This window comes from Ovis canadensis, chromosome 1 (genome assembly GCF_042477335.2).
Source record: "Ovis canadensis isolate MfBH-ARS-UI-01 breed Bighorn chromosome 1, ARS-UI_OviCan_v2, whole genome shotgun sequence".
NCBI lineage: Eukaryota > Metazoa > Chordata > Mammalia > Artiodactyla > Bovidae > Ovis > Ovis canadensis.
In genome coordinates this window covers 16,732,264-16,754,853 of record NC_091245.1, presented here as the reverse complement: position 1 = coordinate 16,754,853, position 22,590 = coordinate 16,732,264, and the positions used below count along the sequence as shown (strand labels likewise).

General features: G+C 54.9%; 1 protein-coding gene across 2 annotated transcripts in view; it reads left to right on the top strand.

Annotated features, from left to right (window-relative positions):
* Positions 1–14,170, top strand: part of HIVEP3 (HIVEP zinc finger 3) — a 56,079-nt gene extending 41,909 nt beyond the window's left edge. Inside the window, exons 4-6 of one of the 2 annotated variants that reach the window (XM_069588168.1) lie at positions 6,195–6,281; positions 10,526–11,424; positions 12,929–14,170. In XM_069588168.1, the coding sequence (XP_069444269.1) occupies positions 6,195–6,281; positions 10,526–11,424; positions 12,929–13,735 (1,793 nt within the window). In that variant the 3' untranslated portion in view covers positions 13,736–14,170. Of the gene's footprint in view, positions 1–6,194; positions 6,282–10,525; positions 11,425–12,925 lie in introns of both variants that reach the window. The other variant, XM_069588161.1, reaches the window with a different exon arrangement.
* The last annotated feature ends 8,420 nt before the right edge of the window (positions 14,171–22,590 follow it).

Genomic DNA, 22,590 nt, shown 5'->3' with positions numbered 1-22,590 from the left:
CCTGATTTCCGGGCTCCGCAGTTACAGAGCAGCCCGCTGCAGACGGGTCAACGGCACCTTCGGCTGCCCAGCCTGTCCTCTTAGAGCCCACGCTGGCCCCACCCACCCTCCACCCATGCGATTCCCACCACGGCCAGGCGGTGGCACTCTAGCGCACTGCTCCTGGTTTTGTATTTGATCTCATCACCCCGCTTCCTTTTGCATGCCTCCTTAGCCCTTTATCCACCGGCCTGATGAGTTCCAGCATCCACACTGGTCACTGCCACTCTTGAGTTTGGAAATCCATTCCACCCCGAGCCACTTAACACACTCGCATGGTCACTTCTCATGCCAGACTTTGCCTCCACCTCGCCTCACCACTCAGACCGAGTTCCGGCTCCGCCCAGCTTCTCCGCAGCCCTCAGCACTGGGCCCGGCTCTCCCCTCACCCTGACTGGCAGCCCTGTCATTCCTGCCCAGGCCACGCAGCACCTCAGGGTCAGCTCAGGCTCTGGCAGTCACCTGTGAGAGGAAGGCAGACTGGCCAGTGAGGGTGTGAATCCAGAGGGCTGTGTTGGATGATGCGGGCAGCCACCCAGGACCCAGGCGTGAACCAGTGAGGCTGAGTCGGTGAGACTTGGACAGAGCTATTCTCTACTCCTTCCACGGGCTGCTCCTACAGAAAAGGCATTGTGACCCACTTCTTCTTTCCTGGTAGCCGAGTAGACGAAGGTGCCTCAGAGGGAGGCCTGGGCTCTCAGTAACCCTGGTGGCTTCAACCTCTTGTGCTTGGCAGATTCCTGGCTCAGGATTTGGGCACGAAGGTCCTGCCTTCTCCTTCGGGCAAGTTGGGGGCCTCCACGACAGCCCCCTCCAGGGCCACGTGGTTTTTCAGTGGATGCAACTTGACAGCAGGTTTGGCTTTGGTGCCCATTAGCCTTCCTTTTGTGGGTATAGCTGCTCCGAGAGAGAGAGGCTGAGTGGCTTTGAGGAGGCCCCTCTGGACTTTGAGTCTTCCTTCTTCCTCCTCCTGATCCCTTCCATTCTCTCAGTGCTAGGTTGGAGGCAGTTTATCTCACCCCCTTGCTCACAGCCCCCTCTCTGACTGGGTGCTCATCTCTGGTCTCCTGACCCCGTTAGCCTGTCCTCCTCTGTCCTCGGCGCCATCATTCCCGAGTGGAACTCTAACCTTTCCGCCAGGGTTTTGGTTTGAATGCAGGCGACCATCCTCCTTCCTTGCCCTGACCCTTTTCTTTCTTGGTGTCTCATCAACAGCAGCCCAGAGGGCCCAGAGAGGACCGGTAGGCCTGCAGCCCGCCATGTGCAGGACAGGTCACCTAGCGGGCCTCGGTCCTAGTCGTGGGCTCCATGCCCCACACGCCCCCTTCAGCCCCACTTCCTCTGGCCTTAGGGGGCCAGTTGGGACTTTCTGGAGGAGAGAGGTGGAAATTCAACAATTGGATAGCCATTGACCAACAATTCAGAGAATGGTCTTTGACTCTGAACGCCAAAAGCCTTTTGTCCAAGCCCCGCCATGAAGGTAAAGAAAATGAGTCCCCTCCCCGCCCCGCCCAAGCCAGAAATGACTGTTAAAGCTGGAGCTGTAACTATCAGCTGGGACCCATGCCTCTGGGGCATAACCCCCACCACGTTTCTCTCTTCCCCTTGTCTGGAGGGACTGGCAAAATCAGGTGGCCAACCAGGTGGCCTCCAGAGTGGATCACTGCTGGCCCAACTCCCAGGCTGTCCAGGGGACCATACCATCCCGTTCTCAGCGTGAGGAGCCCAGTCCTGAGAGTGCCCCCTCCCCCCAACCCCCAGCCCAAGGCCACGCAGAGCTGCCCACCACCTCGGGGAGCCATCATCCTCTATGTGAGACTGGAAAGATCCATTGAGCCAAGTCCCCAGCCAGAGCAGTCTCCCAGAGCAACCTCTATTCAATTCTCTCTGGTTTTATTGAGAGCAAAGGCCTGGTCTTTTTCTGCCAAGTCTGAAAGAGGTCTGGGTCCCTGGCAGGAACACTCCTTTTCCAGGAGATTTCTGCATTGGAAGCCACATAGCTGAGGTATCTGCAGCCCCTTCCTGGGTCCCCCCTGAGCCCTGGAGGGCTCAGTGGGCCCACGGAGTGTCAGTGGGCCCTCTGAGTGCCCAGGGGGCAGAGCCTGGGATGAAACCTGGGGGTGGAGCTCTGAAGGCCCCGCCTAGGAGGATTTCCTCGCCCCCTGTGATGGGGCATGTGCTGAGCTCTCTGCCAAGGCTCCTAGAACCTTCTGGAAGACAAAAGCCTTCCAGAGCCAGAGCAGTGAGTGCATCTGAGATAGCGGAACCTCAAACTCTGGGAGGTAGAGAGGGACTCATATGGGCGGCGACAGATGGAAGCAGAGCCAGCTCACTCTTGGCTCTCTCTGCACGAGGCAGGAGAGTGAGGGAAGCCACGAGACGCTGAAGCTCCCCAGACCCTTCAGCCATCAGCGCAGATACCAGAGGAGACACCCTCTTCTCAGGGCTCCTGCCTCTGTCCAGCTGCCTCCGTCTCCTCCCTCCCCTCGTCCCCGGGCTCAGACTCACCAGGCTGCATGAGAGATGAAACTGGGCCCGGTGGTCTTCAGGGCCCTCCGTCGCCACTACCTGGCGGCACCGGCTAGGGAGCCTTCCTGTCCGTCTCTGTCTGCCTGTCTGTGTCTCCGTCTCCGTGTCAGACGTTGTGACAGCAGCTCCGGTCCTGGGTGCAGCACCGGCTTGTCTCAGTGAGTGAGGCCGGGGAAGACCCACTGGGATGTCCCTGTGGAGGTCTGGGGCCCTGTGTCCTCTTCTGAGAAGGTTCCCCGAGGCCAGCAGAAGGGCTGTGCTGGGTACAGGCCCTTGCGTCGATCGCCTATGGACAGAGCTGGCAGTTTGGAGCAGCCCTCAGGGGCTGAGGGAGGGTGGTTGGTCAAAGCCCAAAGCTGAATGGGGTAGACACGGTCTTCAGCTGATGCTCTTGGTGGAGGATCCACCTCTGTTCCAGACGCCCATCATTTCCATCCGCTTGCCTTTCCTCCTTCATTCCAGGACGGTCAGGTTTGGGGTGAGAGGGCTGGGGTGATGTGAAAAGCTGTGAACTCTGCTTGGAAAGCTGAGGCTCTGACCCTTGACAAGGAAATGGTGTCCAGGCCAAAAAAAGATACCTGCGGCCATTTGGTTCGCCTCCTTCAATTCACAGAGGAGCAGGCAGGCCTACAGAGGGGATACTCAGGGAGGGTGCTGGGTAACACTCAGGGCTGCACATCCGCCCCTATGTCCCCATGGCCTGTCCTGGCAGCCATGCAGACTCCCAGCTCCTCCCTGCAGCCTCTGGGGCAGGGGCAGAGAAGAAGCTGGCGTCCAGGGGCTGCCTGGAACCCTCTCCTGGGATTGCTGAGCCCAGACAGACTGGTGAAGGCATTTACATCTCAGCCATCATCTCAGCATCTCTCTCTCCTCCACAACCAGCGCGTGGCTGTGGCAGAGTTTCCCAGGTGCTCAATAGACACTGATTGTTGGGGGGCACGGGTGGTGGGGAACACACAATATGGGAAGGAAGGAGGGTCCACACAGTGGCATTTGCTCTCTGCCAGGCACGGTCTGCTGCCACTCTATAGGTGTTTGTCAGCTTCTCCCAGCATCCCCATGAGGTAGGTACAACTTTACAGTTGCAGAAACTGGGGCTCAAAAGGTTAAGACGCTTGCCCAAGAACACATAGCTAGCAAGTGACAGAGCCCAGACTCAGACCAGAGGCCACCAAGCTCCTACATGTCTTTGCCTGTTCCACCAGTATGGAGCACGCAAGGCATCTGCAGTCCTGAGACCTGGCTCCAGACGGGGCTCTGCACTAGCTGGCAATGTGGCTTTGGCTGTTTGGTTCTCCGTGATGGTGAACAGGAGCTGTCCCAGAGCATCCCGTCACCTGAGACAGCTGATTATCTCGTCCAGGGGCATCATTAGGACCTGGGCCAGGAGTCAGAACAGAAGCAGGAAGACCCTGGGCCTGGTAGGGGATGGGTCACATGGTCTGTGAGGTTCCTCCCATCACTTTACTTCTGTGATGAGAAGAACATTTCCCATTCATGGTTATTATGCGCCCATAGTGTGCTCAGCACCTAACTTGGTTGAGTAAGAGACCCAACCCTTCCAGACAGAACAAGTCCAACAATAATGTCATAGCCAAAATGAGCAGTGTGGATAGTCCCCTGGGGTCTGGGGTATTCAGAGAATGGCAGGCTGGTCTCAGAACCTCAGGGGACATCTGGTCTCTCTGGCCTATGGAACACCGCAGCTGCCTTGACCGCCCCTTGACATCCTGCTCAGGCTTTGCCTAACACAACAGTGGGGACAGAGGCCCATGATGTTGGACAGGGATGTTGGGGGTCCTCCGGCCCTGGGATGACTGGAAGTTATGGCTCTGCTCCCCATTTGGCCAGGAGTAGAAGATCCAGGTTTCTGTCCGGTTAAAGGAAGAAAACCTGAGGGAAGGATGGAGACTAGGACGAGCAGGAGGGAAGGGGCAGGAAACAGCTTCTCTCCATCGCTGCTGCCCTTGACCTGCACACCTCAGGCAGCCTCAGCTTAAGGCTCCTGTTACCTCTGAGCAAAACCCTAAGGTTCCTTAAAATTCCCAGAATAATTAAGAAAAACCCTTTGGTTCCTGCGTGGGTGCTCTCTCCCTAGTCACCCACCCATCCTCCCGTTGGTCCATTTCTCCCATCCTCCCATCCTAGGAGCTTGTCTTCCTCGCCATTTGCCTTCCCATCTTCCCCTCTCGTCTGCTTCTCCGCCTCTCCCACCATCCACCCTTCCGTCCTGCCCGTCCTTTCGTCCTCCGCTCTGTCCGCCTTCCCACTTAGGTGCGCTGCCTCCATCCCTCCATCCGACCAGCCCTCTCCCACTTGCCCAGGTCTCCTCTCCCATTCTCCATCTTCTTGTATGTTTAGTGATCTACTTTCCATCTATCCTTCTATTTATTTTTATCCTCCATCTGTCTATCCATCTGCTTACCTGCTCACCGAGGATCCCACCCATCTGTCTGGATTCTTCCTCTTCATCCTGTTTGTTACTCTGTATTCCCTCTTGCCCACTTCTCCATCCATCCATATATCTGTCCACCAATCTTTCTATGCATCTGTTCCTGGAGTCCATTCTTCTCTCTTCCATCCATCTGTTCAAACCTGCTAATAAGATGAGTGAGACAGAGTTCCTGACTCAAGGGCCTTATGATTTATTATATGAAGGACCACTTGGAAATAAAGCAATCTCTAGAGCAACAGTGAGCACATCACAGTTGGAGGCGATTGGTGAGCCCAAAGGAACATCCTGAGGCATCTGGCCTGCATCCTGAGGCGAGCTGGGGCTCCTCTTCTGGTCCTTTGTAGAGCGCTCCTGCCCCTAGGGCTTTGTGACCTGTGAAGCGCTGTGCACACGTCAGGAAGAATCGGTGTCGCAGAGTTTCCCCTGATTCCACAGAGCTGCTGCCTCTGCTCTTCAGCCCACTGTGGACAGAGACAGCCACCCCTCGAGGGCTTTGTAGTCATGGGGAGGATGGAGCCTTTGCTCAGCCTTCCCTGTGTCCACCACCCTTGGCCATGTCTGCATGGCAGTGACTTTGGAGGCCCAGGAAGGGGACATGACTCTCTAAGGAAGTCAGGACTTGGACCCCAGCCTTGTGGCCCCTAGGTCCCTGTCTAGCAGACTTTGCTACACCTTCTGCCCTTTCTCCATGTCTATTAACAGCAGTAACTTTGTCCTGGTTCCTCCTCCCAAACCCTAAGATCCCTCCCTGTGGGCTGGCCTAGCAGTGTCCTCAGCCAGAAGGACATCCTCAGCACCCACTCCCATGCTAGTTCGTGGGCTGGGTTCCTGCTCTCATCCCAGCATTTGAAATGGTCAGTAATCCTGTCACCAGCTCCTGGGCCCAGGGGTAAATCAAAGGCAGGAAAAAACTTTTGCATATGACTTGTCTTTTAATCTCCTTTTGTTTTTTTAACCAGCATCTCACTTCCTCATCATACCCTCTGTCTGCTCACAGCCCCTCACCCACCCTACCCAGTTCCTCTGTACCATCCTGCACCGCGGCCGTGGCTGCACCCGCCCCCCGACCTGAGCACCCGGGCAGAGTGTTGTCCTGGCGCCTGCCCTGCCGGGCGCCACACTGGCCCCCTGCCCTCCAGCAATGCCTGAGTCAGTTCTCATTCCTTTGCAGGGAATCTGACTAAGCATATGAAGTCGAAGGCCCACAGCAAAAAGTGCCAAGAGACGGGGGTGCTGGAGGAGCTGGAAGCCGAAGAAGGTAATGAATTGCCAACTCCCTCCCCCCCCTCCCCCTCTGCCCACCTTCCCCTCCCTCCCCTGCCCCCCTCACCCACCCTCCCCCTCCTTTCTGTCCTCCTTGCCTCTACTCCCCTTCTCCTTCCTCACCCTCTTCCTCACCCTCTTCTCCAGTCTCCCCAAATACAAAGAGGCAAAGGCTAAGTTTACAGAATGATGGCACCCACGCCCCTCCTTCTTACAGCACGCGCCTGGAGCCAGAGCACTTGCGCCACTGTCTGTCACGGAGGTAGAGCACCCGGCACCCAGTAGGCGCTCAGTGTATGTATGGTGGTTACATCAATACATGAGTAACTATAGTCAACACTGATTGAGCATCCGCTCTGTCAGGCATGCTCTAGACACACGCTGTGGTTATCCTGGCAAATCCTCACAGTGACGCAGTGAGGTCCACACTCCACACCCCACACTCACACCTCCACACTCTGGACAGGGGCTTGATGCTCAGGTCTTTTAGAGCTAGGGGCTTTCAAGAGACCTAAAGCCAGGCAGACCTGACAGCCCCCTATCACCTCTCAATCCCATTCCACATCCCAGCCCCACACCCCAGCCTCAGTCCCCAGTAGCAAGATTAGAGCCATATTAAGGCCATTTTCTGTGAAGACAAGGCAGAGTGGAAGGTGAGTCCAAGCCAGCATATCTGGATGGGCCCTGTCAGGCCTCAGCATCCAAGTAGGAGGCCAGAGCAGCTTTGAGGGGTAGATAAGCAACCAGAGATATTCCTTCTGCAGTGAGCAAACCTTTGACCAGATCCCCTAAAATCAGAGTCAAGAGAGTGTGGGGAAAAAAAGGTGTGTGTTCCTGTGTCTTATTTTTTTCTGTTTATCTGATTTGGGAATGTATGTGCAGTGTTAAAAACAAGTTAGATCATATTTCCTTTTAGGTGAAATGAATCAGCTTTATTGAACAGAATACAGTGAACTCGGAGCTGTGGCCTCCAAAATGAGAATGTGGGGTTACTGAGTTGATCAAGAAAGTACATCAAGCCATTTACAGATGTCTTATTAAGTCCTCATAACTGTGGTAGAAACTTGTGTCATTCCTTTTTAAACTGAAGACATTTAGTAAAGCTCAAACAGATTATGGAAGGCGCCTGAGGTCAGACAAAAACCACTCCATGTGGCACCATGGCACTCCAGTGCCTGGTGGGCTGGACAGGGTAGCTGCACCCAAGCCCAGAGCCCTGCCTGGGTGGGAGGCAGGGTGTGTCCTCTAGCACCGCACCAGGGGTCCGCTGGGTAAGTTCAGCTTCATTTTCCCAGCGAGGCCAAAAATGATGACCAGATGACCTTATTTGAGAATGCATGAAATCAGTGCAATCGTTCTAGAAATAATTCCTGCCAGCACCAGCCCTATTCTGCGTCCTACTCTGGGTGCTAGAGATTCTTCGATGAATGAAATATAGTTCCTGTCCTCAGGAAGCCTGCATTCTAGAGGGGAGCCAGGTAGTGAACAAATGTGGAATAGGGCGAGGGCCTTGGGTAGGAAACGAAGCATCCACGACAGGTAGGGAATGTTCAGGTGACGTGAGCCGCGAACATGAGGCAGGGGGTCAGGAAGCCATGTGGAGCCTGGGGAAGGGCTCTCCCTGCAGGTGGAGCAGCAGGTGCAGAGCCCCTGAGGACAAGAGTCCGGGGAAGTCAGAGACCGCTGTGGCTGTGAAGGTCAAGGGATGGATTTAGCCGCCTGCTGGAGCGACTGCCCTGACTCTGTGTGCAGAGGATGGCCGGTAGGGGGCGCGGCTGGAGGCAGTGATGCAGGCTGAGCACGTGTTGGACTGAGTGGGCGGAGGGACGTGGAGAAACGTGCTGTTAGGTTTTGCTGACACATCAGGGCGCGGGGCGGGGGGAGGTGGAGGGTGAACGCACGGGAATGAAAGAGCCAAGGATGATTTCCGAGGTTTATGGCCTAGGAAACTGGAAGGATGGAGTTGCCATTTCCCGCGATAATGAAGATTCGGGGAGGAGCTTGTCTGTTAGACGCGAAGTGGTTGGGAGGTGGCCAGGCCGGCGCCGCAGCCCCGCCCCTGAGGGTGAGAAGGTTGAGCACCAGCGCCACCGTGTGGCCAGACCCCCTCAGCGCCCCGGCGCGCTTCCTTCCACCCGTCCCTTGGCCCCAGAGAGGCGGGACTTTGTGGAGATTGACAGTGAGGGGCATTAGGAATGGTTGATCCGCAGGGGCCTCCCGTAGAGCTCTGCAAGAGCCCAGATGTGGGCGGCCTGGCGAACCTTGTGCTGGGCAGGGGACTCTTGGTTTCCGTCACTCCTGAGCTGGGTGCCTAGGGCAGGGCATCAGCCCTCTGTCCCGCAGCGTCTTCATCTGTTACAAAGAGACTTTAGGATCTTTCCTGCTTAGTATCAGGAGCCGCTGATCCTGACTCCCTAACTGGTAGCACTATCCCCTGACCTTCAACTGCAGCATGACATCCTCGCCGTGCTGCCTGTGTGTTGAGGTTGTGGGGTACTTGGGGTGACAAGAGCTGAGGTTTATTGGGTACTTACTAGGTGTCAGACCCTCACAATCCTCCCAGCAGCTTCATGAGGTGGCTTTTATTACCCCTCCCCCCAACCATTTTACAGACAAGGAAACTGGACCCAGAGAGAAAAAGTAAATTATTCGACATTGCACAGTAAGGAAGGGGTGGGACTGAGATTCAAACCCAGACCATTTCCTGCTTCTTGGTGCATAAAAACATTTTTAAACTGGCAGTGTAATGATGTAGGGGTTATAAACCTTAGTCCTGACTCAGCCGTTGCTTTCTGGGTGACCTTGGGGAAACATTTGCCTGCTCTGGGCATGGGTTTCCCCACAGGTTGATGAGAGGTGAGGCTAGGTGAACTCCTGGGGCTGAAGTCTTAGGGCAAAGCTTTAAGGTACGTTTTATTCCCCCCTCGTGACCCCGCTTTCTGGTCCCCAGCCCCTTCCCCCTTTCTGGCCATTCTGCTCCCAGCTGCCAGGAGTCATGCCCTTGGCCTCCCTTCACCTGACAGCTCCAGCTCCACCCCACAGGCTTTGATCTACATCCCCTTGCATGCCGACTGTCTTCCATTGTGTGCCTCTTACTGCTGAGCGCTGAGCTGTTTGAAAGCACAAATGCTGGGCTTTCTGGTCCCAGTGCAGCTTGGCATAGTGGGGTCCAGAAGCATGGTTGTACCAGTGACCCGAGTCAGCTCGTGTGTCCAGCTCTCTTAGTTAGTAGTTGAGTGGATGCTGACATGAGCTTAGTGTTGGGCCAGCAGGACCCAAACCCTTAGGAGCCTGCCAAGTGGGCAAGATGTTAGTGGAGCTCTCCCCAGAGTCCTGATTGCTGCCAACTTCAGAGATGCCCAAACTTGGCCTGTGTCCTGTTATAGCTGACCCCGCTGGTGGAGCTGCCCCACCAGAAGTCAGACCAGGAGGCTGGTATTTCAAAGCTCTACTCTCCTCCCCAGCTGGGAGCACCAGGGGTTCTACAAGCACCTTCTCTGGACATGAGTGGCTGGGAAGAGGCCCTCTCTGCAGGCTGAGGTCAGCTTAGCCAAACCTTCCCAGAGAACAGGGCCTGCCACGTGCCAGATGCTATTGTGCCAGGCATCAGCAGCGTGGCCGCAGTGGCAGGTGTGTGAGTAAACTGACCGTGCCCAGTGCTGCTGGACCTGCCAGCATTGCTGCTGTGTCCCAGAATAATAGATGTCTCCATGAATGCGTTGAGTGGCTACAGTTATTAATATTTGAGCCCTTGATATGCGCCAGGCTTGTGTTTCCTCCTCCTAGCAAACCTTATGAGATGAGACTGTCATATTCATTTGACAAAGATGGAGACAGAGGCCCAGCAGAGTGACTTAACTTGCTCTTGGTGAAGCCAGGACTGAATACTAACCAAAAAGAAAAAGAAAGAAAAGGTCTGTCTTGTTTGCTGTGGTTTGATGCCAGCCCTATTACTTACTTTACCTGGGCAAGGTAAGGTAAACCCTCTCATCTCAGTTCCCTGTCTGTGACATGAAGATAGGAATAGTGCCGACCGGGCAGGATTATTTGTGGATTAGGTGAATTAATGCACATGCAGGCCCTAGAACTGAACCTTAACATGGTAGATACAAGGTCATTTTTGCTCTATTTACAAAGCGCTCCCATACCCTCAACGATCATGGCTGTCAGGTGGGGTTTGTGGCACAGAGCAGCGTGGGGGCTGGCTGTAACCTCGGGCCTCCTGTGTCTGTCCCTCAGGAACCAGTGATGACCCATTCCAGGACTCGGAAGGGCGAGAGGGCGCAGAGGCCGTGGCAGAGCACCAGTTTTCAGACCTGGACGACTCGGACTCGGACTCGGACCTGGACGAAGACGAGGATGAGGACGAGGAGGAGAGCCAGGACGAGCCATCAGGCCCGTCCTCGGAGGCGCCCCCGCCTGGCCCGCCAGCCACGCTGCCGGCAGACTCCTCACCTGTTCAGGGCCCTCAGCCCACAGAGGCCACCCGGGGCAGCTCGGTCTCAGAAGCCGAGCGCTCGGCACCCGGCAGCTGCTCCACATCCAGCCAAAGCATCCTGTGCCTCCCCCGGCTGGCACCGGCTCCCCGGAGCCCCGTGGAGAAGGACATAGGCTCGGCCCTGAGCTCCCAGGCCCTGTCCCCGAGGAGGCCGTGGTCCCCAAGCAAAGAAGCAGGCAGCCACCTACCACTAACCCCAAAACACTCACTAACCAAAAGCGACTTGTCTCCCCAGCGACATTCACCGGCCCGCGAGCCACTGGCCTCAGCCCCGAGCCCGCCTGGCCCCCAGACGGGCCCTCTCCCCTGCAGGTCCCCAAGACTCGAGCTGTCTCCTCTTGCCCTCCACCCCCTGGGAAGGGAACTGCCTCCTCGAGCACGCCTGCCCCCCGAACGCAAGGGCACTGCAGACCCAGGCCCCCCCAGACACTCGCCCACCAGGAGATGGTCTCCAGGCCAGGCCGAGTCACCACCACGGTCAGCGCTGCCAGGGAAGTGGGCCTTGGTGGGGCCGGGCAGCCCCTCGGGTGCTGAGCGTGGCCCAGGCTCAGGGCTGGCCCCCCGGGCTCTCTACCCGCCCGCGCCTCTACCTCACAAGCTTCTCGGCAGAAGCCCAGCGGAGACCTGCACCTCCACGTGGGTGAGTTCCTGTCCCCCAAGTGGCTGATGGGTGGGGGGCCGCGAGCTCACACCTTCGCTGAGGGTCACTGCCAGAGCTGCACCCCTGCCAGTTCAGCGGTTACCAATAAGGCGTGCATTGGGCACCACTTACACCAGGCACTGTGCTGGGTGCCTGAAACCAGTCAGTCGTGTGTCAGAAGCAGCAGAGCATGGACTGTGGAGCTGGACTAAAAGGAAGTGAACGTGGAAGTGTTAGTTGCACAGTCATGTCCAACTCTATGGACTGTAGTTGGCCAGGCTCCTCGGTCCATGGAATTCTTCAGGCAAGAATACTGAAATGGGTTGCCATGTCCTTCTCCAGAGGATCTTCCCAACCCTGGGATCGAATCCAGGTCTTCGGCATCACAGGCAGATTCTTTACCGTCTGAGCCACCAGGGACTACCTGGTAGTTTTTAAATTCTGGACTACCCAGAATTAAATCCAGCTTCCGTCACTTACGAGCAGTGTGGCCTTAGATGTGGGTATAAATACTCATGCCATCTCCTCCCACCCCATATCCACGTATTCTCTGAGCAGATGGCAGAGCCCAACCAAAATCTCCACATCTCCACCATGAGCCGCCAGCACCCTCCGAGTCACTTCAGCCAACACCATCACCGTCACATCGCCGGGGCCATCTGCTGTCAGTACCCTCCAGCCCCACCCCCCATAAGCTTGATCACCCTTGTCACAACATCGCTGTCACCACCACAGTCACGATCCCCAGCACCGAAGCCGCTACCGTCGTCGGCTTACTTTCCCCTCCCAACACCTTTTCTGTCACTGGCTGTCACGACCGCCAGCAGCGTCAGCACCATCACTCAAGAGATTCGAGCTCCAGGAGTAGCACCATCCAGGAATCTTAACTTGTTTTTTAATTTGGGGCTCAAGTTAAAATTCTTGGTGGTGAAAAAGTGAAAGTCGCTCAGTCGTATCCGACTCTTTGTGACTCCATGGACTGTATAGAATTCTCCAGGCCAGAATACTGTAGTGGGTAGCCTTTCCCTTCTCCAGGGGATCTTCCCCACCCAGAGATCAAACCCAGTCTCCTGCACTGCAGGCAGATTCTTGGTGGTGGGAGGAGGTTAAGAGCCTGGGTGGGAACTCATGTTCAAGGGTAAAGTTGGGTCAGTATTGTCTGAGGAACAAGAGAGGCAGCAGAACCAAGAGAGAGGGCCAGCACATGGGAGCCAACGGAATGGGCAGCCCCATTCTCTGAAGATGAACGTGCCAGCCAGAAGCGTGGCGACCTTGGTTCCTGAGTGTGCCTATGGTCACTATAGGGCTGGGGATGGCCCATTCCAAAGAGGGCATCCACCCAGGGCACCACCGTAGGCAAGGGTTGGGACTCAGTGGTGGCCCAGCTCAGCCAGGACCTGCTCTGTGATCTCACCGAGCCCCCTCCTCACTCTAGTCCTCAGGGTCTGCAGGTGCCCAGCAGGTAACCCTCGCCTTCCTCTGTCTCCTTTTCTGACCCTAGCAGAAGGCCGAGTCGCCAAGTCCGTCCTGTTCACCTGCCCCCGCTCATCCTCTCTTCTCCCGACCTTTCTCGGCCCCCCATGACTTCCACGGCCACAGCCCGGCCCGGACGGAGAACATCTTCAGCCACCTGCCTCTGCACTCCCAGCGCTTGACCCGCGCCCCGTGCCCCCTGATTCCCATCGGCGGAATCCAGATGGTGCAGGCCCGGCCGGGGGCCCACCCCATCCTGCTCCCCGGGCCCAGCACAGCCTGGGTCAGCGGCTTCTCAGGGGGCGGAAGCGACCTGACGGGGTCCCGGGAGGCCCAGGAGCGAGGCCGCTGGAGCCCCAGCGAGAGCTCGTCAGCCTCTGTGTCCCCCGTGGCCAAGGTCTCCAAATTCACACTCTCCTCGGAGCTGGAGCCCAGGGACTACCCCATGGAGAGGGGGAGGACGAGAGGGGGCCTGGGCAGACCTCCTGACTGGGAGCCCTGTGTGGCCCAAGTGCCCACAGAGCCTGCGCTGACGCACAGCCCTTGCACCCCACCGGAGACCTCACCCCGGGTACCCCCAGGCCACCGGGCAGAGTCCTGGAGCCCCCGCCTGGAGTCACCGCGGCTGCCGGCCAACCCTGCAGCCTCCACCACCCCACTGCTGGACCGCAGCAGTTCCATGGGCTGCCTGGCCGAGACTGCTGCTCGCTTCCCAGCCCGGAGGAGGAACCTCTCCGGGGAACCCAGGACCAGTCAGGGCTCCCCCCAGCCCTCGGGAAGTGGGGGGCCCGGGGCACCTCCACACCAGCCCGAGGACCAGGGGCCCCGGAGCACTTAGCCTCTCCCTGACCACTTCAGCATCTGGTTTCTGGTGTTTGGCAACAGACATTTCCAGCCGACTTCCTCGAGTCATCTTGCTATCACGGGCTCCGTGTCCCATCTGTTGATCTTTCCAAGCAGCTTCTGCTCAGCCCCCGTCTGTCTTATCTTCCCACCTCGTATGCAGTTACCTGTGCCTTTTTCTATGACCTTTTGTTGCTTGAAAAGAAACAAACAACACACACACAGACATTAAAAAAAAAAAAAACCCACGAGGAGACGGAGGCTGTGAATATTTAGATGGGGCCTCACCCTGGGCCACTGCGATCAGTAGCCACCCACAAAGCTGGCAAGAGGCAGTCAGTTGCTGAAAGAAAGGGGATGCACTGAGGGAGAGACAGAGGGAAAAAAAAAGAAACTTTTAAAAATATATAAGTAAATGTAAAAGCAAGCACTCCTATGTACAGAGTTTATGGTTCCTATTTATTGCTGCTTCATCCCACCCCAGCTAGTGGCCTCCCCGGGTTGCTAGCAGAAGGGTCAGCGGCCCAAGGCAGAGGGACAGGCTGGGAGACTCCATGGGCAGGCCCAGAAAACTCCGACTTTCCTTTTCCAAAGACAAGGTAAATTTTCCTAGGATTTCAACACGAACTATTTGGAGCAGGTAGAAGGTAGTTGCTGGTTGGGTCCCCAGGGCTCCCAGACACCCTGGTGGTCTGAATCGTGATCCCATTCTGGCATTTGACCTGTAGACAAATCCCCCCACCCTGGCACCTCTACTCTGCACCCTGCCCTCAACCTTTGGACTGGGGAAGGAGCCCTGACTACCCGTCTCCCGGTTCCTGAGCACCTGACCTCGGCCTTGCTCTCAGGGCCCCAGCCGTTGCTGCGCCTTTGTTCTAGTAACTACCCACAAGGCTGAAGGGACAAGGCCTAACCCCTGGGGGTCAAGATCCAAGGTGCATTGCCTTGCCATTCCCAAGGCCAGGCTTGGGCTTCATTTCACATTTGGTCCCTGGGGTACAAAGGGCTCTATTTCCTCCATGACTGGGCTTTTCCGGTACTTGGCACTGGAAGTTTCCAAGGACTCACTTCTGGACCTCTTTGCAGCAGGACCAGTCCTCCTATTGCTGTGTCACACACTGTCAGGCCTCTACTATCCCCAGGAAGTACCCAGAACCATGACTGGTGGGAACTGCCCAGGCCTCCTATTGGTTGGCTTAAATCTCTTTTAAAAAATAAAATTATATATGTGTATATATACATATATATGTATATATATATGTGTGTATATATATATATGTCTAGAAAGAGAATGGTGTTTGATATTTCCCCTAGTCTCCTATTGTCCGAGGTCATTTCAATTCTTCTCCAAAGCAATCAAGAATAACTAGTGCCTCATTCCTCATCCCCATCTCCTCCTTTAAGAAGCTGCCCTGTTATTTTCTGGGGCAAAAGCCTGCTTTGTAAAAAATAATAATAAATAATAATAACATGACTAGAAATTAAAATCCCAAGTTGAAATATAGAACTTGAACTCTAGCTCGTTTACCCAGCCCTAGGATAGGTGGGGTTTTCCACAACCTCCAGAAATGATTTTCTTTCGTCTCTACCAGGAGGAGAAAGCACAAGGACCATGGTCATAGCCCAGCCAGTCTAGGTGCTAATGCCGCAGAGCAGGGACTTCCTTGGCCGGTCCTCATCCCTCAGCCAGGCTATATGACTCCTGTGGCCAGAGGGGGCTCCTGGGCTGTTGAAGTTGTTTAGACAGGACACCATAAGGTGCAGAGGCGCCCCTGTGGGCTCCTACCCTTGGGCGTAATTCCCTCTTCCACCAGTTCAGGACCTTTCCCTCCTTGGACTCTGCTGCCAGGACAGCTAGCCAGGCCACCTGGTTCATTTCCCTCTGGCTAAGACAAAAAGGGGACAACAGGGAAGGACTTCCCTGGGAGGCCGGCAGCTGGGCTCCAGGGTGCTGAGGCTAGGGTTAACCAGCACTTCCTGGCTGCCTGACCCAGGGTCTGAAGCTCTTGGTCCCCTTGGAAGAAGGCTAACAAGCCCAGCCTTGGCTATGCTGGCACTGGTGGGTCCTGGCAGAAAGCTGAAAGGAGCTCTGGGCCCCAGTCACAGACTTGACCAGAGGCTGGGTTTTTCCTCACCCTTGCTTTCCAGCGTTACCCCTGGGCGGAGGTGAGGGGCATGGGAAGGTGGCTGCCTGAGGACTGGAGACTTCAAGGGCCGAGGCCTGGGAGCTGTATAAAGGGCATTGCTTCAGCCCAGGCTTGAAATCTTCCTGGGCAAGATCTTCCAGCTCCCAACCTACAGAGCAGCAAACAGGGGGCTCTGCTAGAGCAGCCCCTGGCCTTGGGGGTAGCCAGGCCCCTCCTCCAAGCCCTGCCCCACAGCTCTCCCCAGGGCATCTTTCCTCTGGTACTCAAACAGCCAACTGCTAAGGTTCCTTCCTGGAGGCCTAGTCATGGTGGTGGCCAGCAGGGGAGAGTCAGGCACAGGCAGAGGGGATGGGGACCAGGAGTCACAGAGACCCATTTCTCAATGACAGATACAATGTGCAAGCAATCTAGCCAAAAGGCGGTTGCCCTACACAGGCACCCAGAGAAATGGAATTGATGCCACCCGCCTGGGCTGTGTGTCACTGGGCATGGCTCTCAACCCCTCTGCCACACTCCACTCCTGCTCCCCCAAACACAGAGCTCCCAGCCCACACACACACCTGCATGATAAGGGACAGACTCTCACGTCACACCCTCCTCTCCTGCCCTGCTCCCAGCCACGTGCACATTTCCAGCTTGCTGTGACACTGTTGTCCCTGTTAAGGGACACAGTGGAGAAAGCAGTGCTAATTGTCGGCACAGACACTTGTCGCTTGTTCTGTCGAAATGTGCAGGGTAGTCATTCCTGGATACAGGCCGGCTCTGGTCCTTGGGTGCTGGCAGCCTTGGGGGCTGGAGACCAGCTTGCTGGGGTTTCAGAGCCAGCCCTTGTCATGGGGATTCCAAGCCAGCTGGCCCCCAGGCCTACCCTCCAAGATGCCCTTCACCCTCAGGACAAGCTCAGGGTCATTCTGGGCACTAACCTGTTCCTCTCCAAGGCACCTTTTACAAGCCTACTCCCCCTGCCCCACCACCCGCCAAGGCCCCGACCACTAAGACCCTCCAGGAAGTCAACAGCAGCGAACTGCCCACTCTCCCACCTCCATCACCTCCAGACCCAGCAGTCCCTCCACCTCTCTCTGTGTTAACGAGTCTAAAAGATTTAATTTCTGCTCCATCCTCACCCAACTCTTTTGAATAAGAATAAGCAAGATAACTGAGCTGAATTGCTTTCCAGTCCTTTCTCCAGACAAAACCTCTTCAAAGTAAAAGTCCTGCCTGGGCAGCCATCCTTGGAGACAGATCTGCAGCACTGATCAAGGGGAGAAAGTTCCCAAAGACCTGTTGCACCAATTCTGCTCCTGAGTCGCGAATCCTGTCTGCTTTCCATCAGAAAACCGCTTTGGCACTTATGATCACTTTACTAAGCCTAGTGTTAAAAAAGGAAGAGAAAAGAAACAGAAAAAAGAAATGTATAGGCAAATGTAAGATAACATGCTCTCTGTAAGATAGAAATTTGCCTTTTTTTTTTTTTCCCTAAAAGGTGTATGTATTCCGTATGTGAAATTGTCCGTAGAGAGTTTCTATGTTCTTAAATGGCAATACATTCCAAAAATTGTACTGTAGATATGTACAGCAACCACACTGGGATGGGGTAGTTTTGCCTGTAATTTTATTTAAACTCCAGTTTCTCTACTTGCATCTTGCAATGTCGGTATGGTATATATATCAGTGCAAAAGGAAAAGCAAAAACAGAAACTCCCACAGGTCTAAAGCACAGAGTCTGATGTACAAAAAAAAATACTGCTCAGTATTGGTGTGTGACCTTTGTTGTAAATTACATCTGTACTGTGAATGAGAAGTTTTTACAAGTATAATAATTGCCTTTATTATAGCTCTGGCTGAGTGTTCAGCCTGAGGATATTTTTTAAAAAAAAAAACAGCACGTTGGAATAAATTTGAAAATCCCAACAGAGCCCTGCTTGCCTGGCTCATGATTTTTCTTAGGGCTGTAGAATGTCAGAGCTGGAAGGACACTCAGAGTCCCAAGTGCTTCTTTTGCTACCGAGAAATCAGGGCCAGGGAAAGCAAGTGGCCAGGCCATAGTCACACAGCCTGGGATTCCAAGGGCCCTCCCTTCCAGGCTTGGCAGGAGGCACGGGAACACGGCCATGTGGTTTGGGGTCTATATTCATTTCCTAGGGCTGCTGGAACAAATGAACAAACTAAATGGCTTAAAACAGCAGAAATGTGTTCTCTCACATTTCTGGAGGCCAGAGGTCTGAAATCAAGGTTCCTTGGGAGGCTCTGAGGGAGGATTTGTCCCAGACCTCTGTCCTCACTTCTGGAGGCTGCAGGCCATCCTTGACCTTTGGTTTGTCATAGTATCACTCTCATCTCTGCCTCTGCCTTCTCTGTGTGTCCCATCTAAGGGTCCTCGTTATTGGATTTGGGGAATACCCTCATTCAGTATGATCTCATCTCTAGATCTTTAACTTCAGTATATCTGCACACACTCCTTTTCTAAAGGAGGTGACACTTACATGTTCCAGGGGTTAGGACATGGACTTACCTTGAGGGGCCACCACTGAGCTCACTGCAAGGTAAGACCCGGAATCTGATCGTGACAGTTATTCACTTCCTGTGTGACACTGAGCAAGTTACACAACCTCTCTGGGCTTCTGTTTCCTGTTCTGTGAAGTGGAGGGTTTCCTGTGAGGACTAAATGAGAGACTGTATGTGCTAAGTGCTAAGTCACTTCAGTCGTTTCCAACTCTGCGACCCTATGGACTGTATAGCTCACCAGGCTCCACTGTCCATGGGGATCCTCCAGGCAAGAATACTGGAGTGGGTTGCTATGCCCTCCTCCAGGGGATCTTTCTGACCCAGGGATCAAACCTGCGGCTCTTATGTCTCCTTGCATTGGCAGGCAGGTTCTTTACCACTAGCACCACCTGGGAGGCATGTATACAGCATGGTTAATAGAACCTTGAACATGGTAAGGCTTCAACAAATGTCCTCTGAGCAGACCTCACACAGGGTGCTGTGGTTACAAGGATGAAAAAGACAGGTATAGGTCCCCACTTTCTGTATGCAACAATGACTTGCCCTGCACCAGTGAGGGACTGATCATCAGATACAACAGCGAGCAAAACAGACAACCCTGCCTTCAAAGAACTTTCATTCTAATGGGAGAGGCCATCCTTAAGCAAATAAGGACATCATTAATTCCTCAGTCCCAGTGGCCATAGTTGTTGCTACAGGAGAGAACAAAGCTCTCGTACAGAGTAAGTCCTAAAACTCCTGTGGGCTCTGGAGCCTGGGCGGGTTGTGGGGAGGGCTGGAGGTGGAGGTGGAGTGGAGGGGAAGCCGTGACAGGAGCAGACAGAAGAAGAGGTACGTGGAGGAATCAAGAGAGGGCTTTGGGGTAAAATGCTGGACGCAAGTCTAGCACTAAGAACCTAAGAGGACCTGCCTGTTTCAGCGGCAGGAGGATCATTGCTGACTTGGGGAAAAGCCGGCCTAGTCCAGAGCCTGGCCTGCAGGCCCTTCGTAAACACTGCCGGTGCTGAATGGATTGTGGAGGCAGGGGGTGGCGGCTGGGGAGGAAGGAGAAGAGGGAGGTGGGGCGGCAGACCCAGACATCCTCCCAGGACCTGCGGGAGGGCAGGGGAGAGCTGGGGCAGCAGCTGGAGGGCGGCAAGGAGTCCAGGGAAGAAGCGAGATGGGAATGAGGTGGTGAGACCCCAGTCTGCTTGATCAGGAGGAGATGTAAGTATCAGATGCAGAAATTTCTCCCAGTGTGACCCAAGGGAAGAGGGGCAAGTGACAACAGTGACAGGAAGTTGAGAACATTTCTGCTAAGGAATTTTTTCTGTCACCTGCCGAGAGGGGAAGAGGAAGCTCCAGTACGGGGTAGCGGGGTGTGGAGGGTGGGTGTGTGGACCGAAGACTTGAGAAAGTGTGAATGGCCTGAGAGGGGAGCAGGAGAAAGCTGGCCAGGGAAAGAGAATCACCAGCGTGGCACTGCTGCTGATAAATGGTGTGGTTTGTTCAGCAGTGCTCAAAGGCATGGAGAGGGCAGCCAAGTAGATCCATTCCAGGTGGAGGTTTTACCCAGCCACGGGACAGAAGCGTGGAGTATGGGAGGTGAGAGAACTGGCTGATGAAGAGGTGAGGTTACAGATAGCCCTGAATTCACAGGCTGGGAAGGATGCAAACAGAGGTGGCTGACACAGAAAAAAGCCAGTGGTCAAGTGACTGGGGATTTTGGATGAGAACAGAGAAGAAAAGTTTGGAAATTGTTCATTACTCCAGAGGCAGGACAGTTGTGGGTGAAGGCAGTGTGGACCACACAGGCGTGGGTGCTGGGCACAAGAGATGAAAAGGCTGGGAAGCAAGTATCCATGGTGCCAGTGGCCTGTATGTTCATCTCTGCTGACTGCAGGGCTGGACTGGAAACGCAGGCTGCGAGCTAGGCTTTAGAATCCAGGATGTGGGCTGTCACACTGCAGAGACAACCAACCCAGAAACTCAGGAACTGAAAACAATGAAAGTTGAACTCTTCCCTTCTGCCATATGTCAGACGTGGGTCAGCAGCTGAAATGTACTCATCCTCATCATTTGGAGACCTAGGCTGATGGATGCTTTATCCCATGTACCTGTGACCTCAGAGGCAGAAAAAAGGAGAGAGCTGTGAAATGTTGCATTGACAACTAAATGCTCTACACGGGAGAAGACATCTCTCCTTTCAAATTTCACCTGCCAAAGCAGGTCATATGGCTGTGCCTGGTGACTGAGATGAGGAATATGTGTAACAGTCACACGAGGATACGACTTCTCAGTGTCAGAAACACCCAAGGGCTGAGCAGATGTCAACGATGGGATGGGGGCAGGGACAGGGCCTCATGGCATCGGCCTCTAAGGTGCTGGGTTTTTACAGGGAGTGAAAAAATTAATGGTGTGGAAGGAGGCCCGGAAGGAAAGATGGCCCCTAGCATTTTGATCATGGGGTGTGGAAGGCAAGGAGCAGCTGTCTGGGAGCGAGTCCTTGGGGAGATCCTGAATTTCAGTCGAGACCAGTGGGAAAGTGGAATCTCAAAAAGGCCTAGAAGAAGAAGAGCACAGAATGGAGCCAAGCGCCGCCTCCAGCATTTTACAAGCCCTATTTATAGTCCTTGGGCTTCCTTGGTGGCTAGTGGTAAAGAAGCCACCTGCCAATGCAGGAGAGATAGGTTCAGTTCCTGGGTTTGGAAGAACACTTGGCGTAGGAAATGGCAGCCCACTCCAGTATTCTTGCCTGGGAAATCCCATGGACAGAGGGGCCTGGAGGGCTACAGTCCATGGGGTCTCACAAGCGTCAGACATGGCTGACTAAACAACAATTTACAGTCCCCAGTGACAACCCAGGGAGATGAGACTTACAGTCCCCATTTTTAGAGAAGAAAGTGGAAGTTCCAAAGAGCCCCCACCAAGGACTTCCCTGGCGGTCCAGTTGCTAAGACTCTGTGCTCCCAACGCAAGGGGTCTCAGATTTGATCCCTGTACAGGGAACTAGATCCCACATGCTCCAACTGAGCGTCTCCATGCCACAACTAAAGGTTCCACATGGCACAACTAAAGATCCGACAAGCTGCAAAGAAGATCCAAGATCCTGAGTGGATTTTGGAAAGATCCACTTTCCAAGTTACAACAAAGACTGTGCAGCCAAATGAATAAACATAAAGAAAGAAATATTAAAAACAAAAGGACCCCCACCAACCAGAGATGCAGGGCTGGTTAGAGGCTACATGAGACTGACTCTAGTCTGACTCTAGTGCAGCGCCTCTGGGAGCCCCAAGTTCCTCCCTCTCATCTCCACCCTGTGCTCTGGCCCCAGCGGAGCCCTGGATCTCAGACTCTTCACCTCCTTCTCCCCAGGAACCCAGGGGAGGAGGTAGGCCCAGGCCAAGGCTTCTTCCCGGCAGCTGCCTGGCTTCTCAGCAGCCATCCAGGGCAGCCCCGTGGGTCCCCACGTCTGAGGCTGAAGGCACAGGAATGGACCATCAGACACAGGGGCTGGAATTTCAGTGCTCGGCATGCCAAGTGCATGCAAACTCTCTGAAGAACCTGACTCCCCAGCCTGCTGCTGGTGCCCAGGCCCACCTGTCACTCACACCAGGCCTCCCATGGCCTCTCTGGAATTCACGAGGCAATTTCCCTTTTGGAGTGAGGGAGATGGGGCACCTACCTCCACTTCACAGAAGAGTAGAGCCCAAGATTGCACCCTGGCAAGTGGCAGGGCCACCGACCCAGGTCACACCTGACCCAGAACCTCAGGAAGGCTTGGGCCGAGCCTTGCCACTCCCCATCCAGGGCGGGGCCCTCTCCCTAGGCCTAGACCCTCTCTGGGCTTAGGACCTGGAGACGAACTCCTAGAGATTCCCAGGGACAAATCACGGCTTGCAGGATGGCCTCAGAAGGCAGGCTAGCCTGAGATGGGCATGAGCAGGGAGAAACAGGAAGCAAGAAGAGCCAAGTAAGGATGGGGGCGACTGAGGAGGGAGCAGCCCAGGGCTGCCCTGCATGGGGCTCATCACTGCCATCTGGCCCAGGGAGAGACTTATCACCTCGTCACTTTGTAGAGGAGGAAGCCTGGGGCTTGGACAGGTGATGCTGCTCATAAGGGCACAGTGGTCAGGGGCAGAGCAGAGACTTAAAACCAGGCCCACACATTCAGGGAGTGGTTGGTACTATGGAAAGCGAATCTGGGCCTCTTGGCTAC